This window comes from Austrofundulus limnaeus, unplaced genomic scaffold (genome assembly GCF_001266775.1).
Source record: "Austrofundulus limnaeus strain Quisiro unplaced genomic scaffold, Austrofundulus_limnaeus-1.0 Scaffold1381, whole genome shotgun sequence".
Classification (NCBI taxonomy): domain Eukaryota; kingdom Metazoa; phylum Chordata; class Actinopteri; order Cyprinodontiformes; family Rivulidae; genus Austrofundulus; species Austrofundulus limnaeus.
The window spans coordinates 1-766 of NW_013953783.1; the positions used below are offsets into that span (position 1 = coordinate 1).

The 766-nt window shown below is 37.1% G+C and overlaps 1 protein-coding gene across 1 annotated transcript in view; it reads left to right on the top strand.

The window, feature by feature from the left end:
• Positions 1 to 403: 403 nt before the first annotated feature.
• itga3b (integrin, alpha 3b) overlaps positions 404 to 766 on the top strand; it is a gene marked incomplete at its 5' end in the record, with an annotated part of 18,972 nt that continues 18,609 nt past the window's right edge. Inside the window, 1 exon segment of the mRNA XM_014032128.1 lies at positions 404 to 531. Coding sequence (XP_013887582.1) covers positions 404 to 531 — 128 coding nt within the window.

The following is a 766-nucleotide window of genomic DNA, read 5'->3' on the forward strand; positions in this document are numbered from 1 at the left end:
TGTGTGTGTGTGTGTGTGTGTGTGTGTGAATAGACCAGATCCATCATCGCCAAGCTTGTTTGTGTCTTTGTGTGTGTTTAGTGCCTAGACTTGTTATAGGTCATGCTTTGACTGCTTCAATCTTCTTTTAAAACATTTTAAAGGTCACGTAAACTCGATTTTTTTTGTTTGTTTGTTATATAAGCTAAATGAGGTTTAATATTAAATGCTGTTAGGGTGCAAAAATGGGTGTGTGCATTATAAAATGCAATGAGCAGGACCCTGGTTAGGTTTATTGTGTTTAGACAACAAAGATCATCCGTCAGGTCATCTTAATGATTGAACTGTCTCTGCTTTGTGTCATCTAACAACATCTCTGTTGTTATCTCAAGTGCTGATCCTCTGTCTGTCTCTGTGTGTCCAGGCTTCTTGCAGGAGCACCCAAAGAGAAAGCAATTTCACTACAAAATGTCAATGAAACAGGTGCTGTTTACTCCTGTCCCATCACCACAGACCTTACAGACTGCTCCAGGATGGATCTGGTCAGCACAAGTAAGCATCACACACTGCTGTTTTGTGGAAATTGGTTCATTCAAGTTTAGTCTCGATAAATCAGTTGCATTAGTAAAAAAAAAATGGCAAGAGTTTTGTTTTGGTTTTATAGGGAAAAAAACATTTTTTGTGGCCTTCTAATGTACAAGCCTTCAAGCTTTATCTTTCTTTCTTTCTTTCTTTCTTTCTTTCTTTCTTTCTTTCTTTCTTTCTTTCTTTCTTTCTTTCTTTCTTT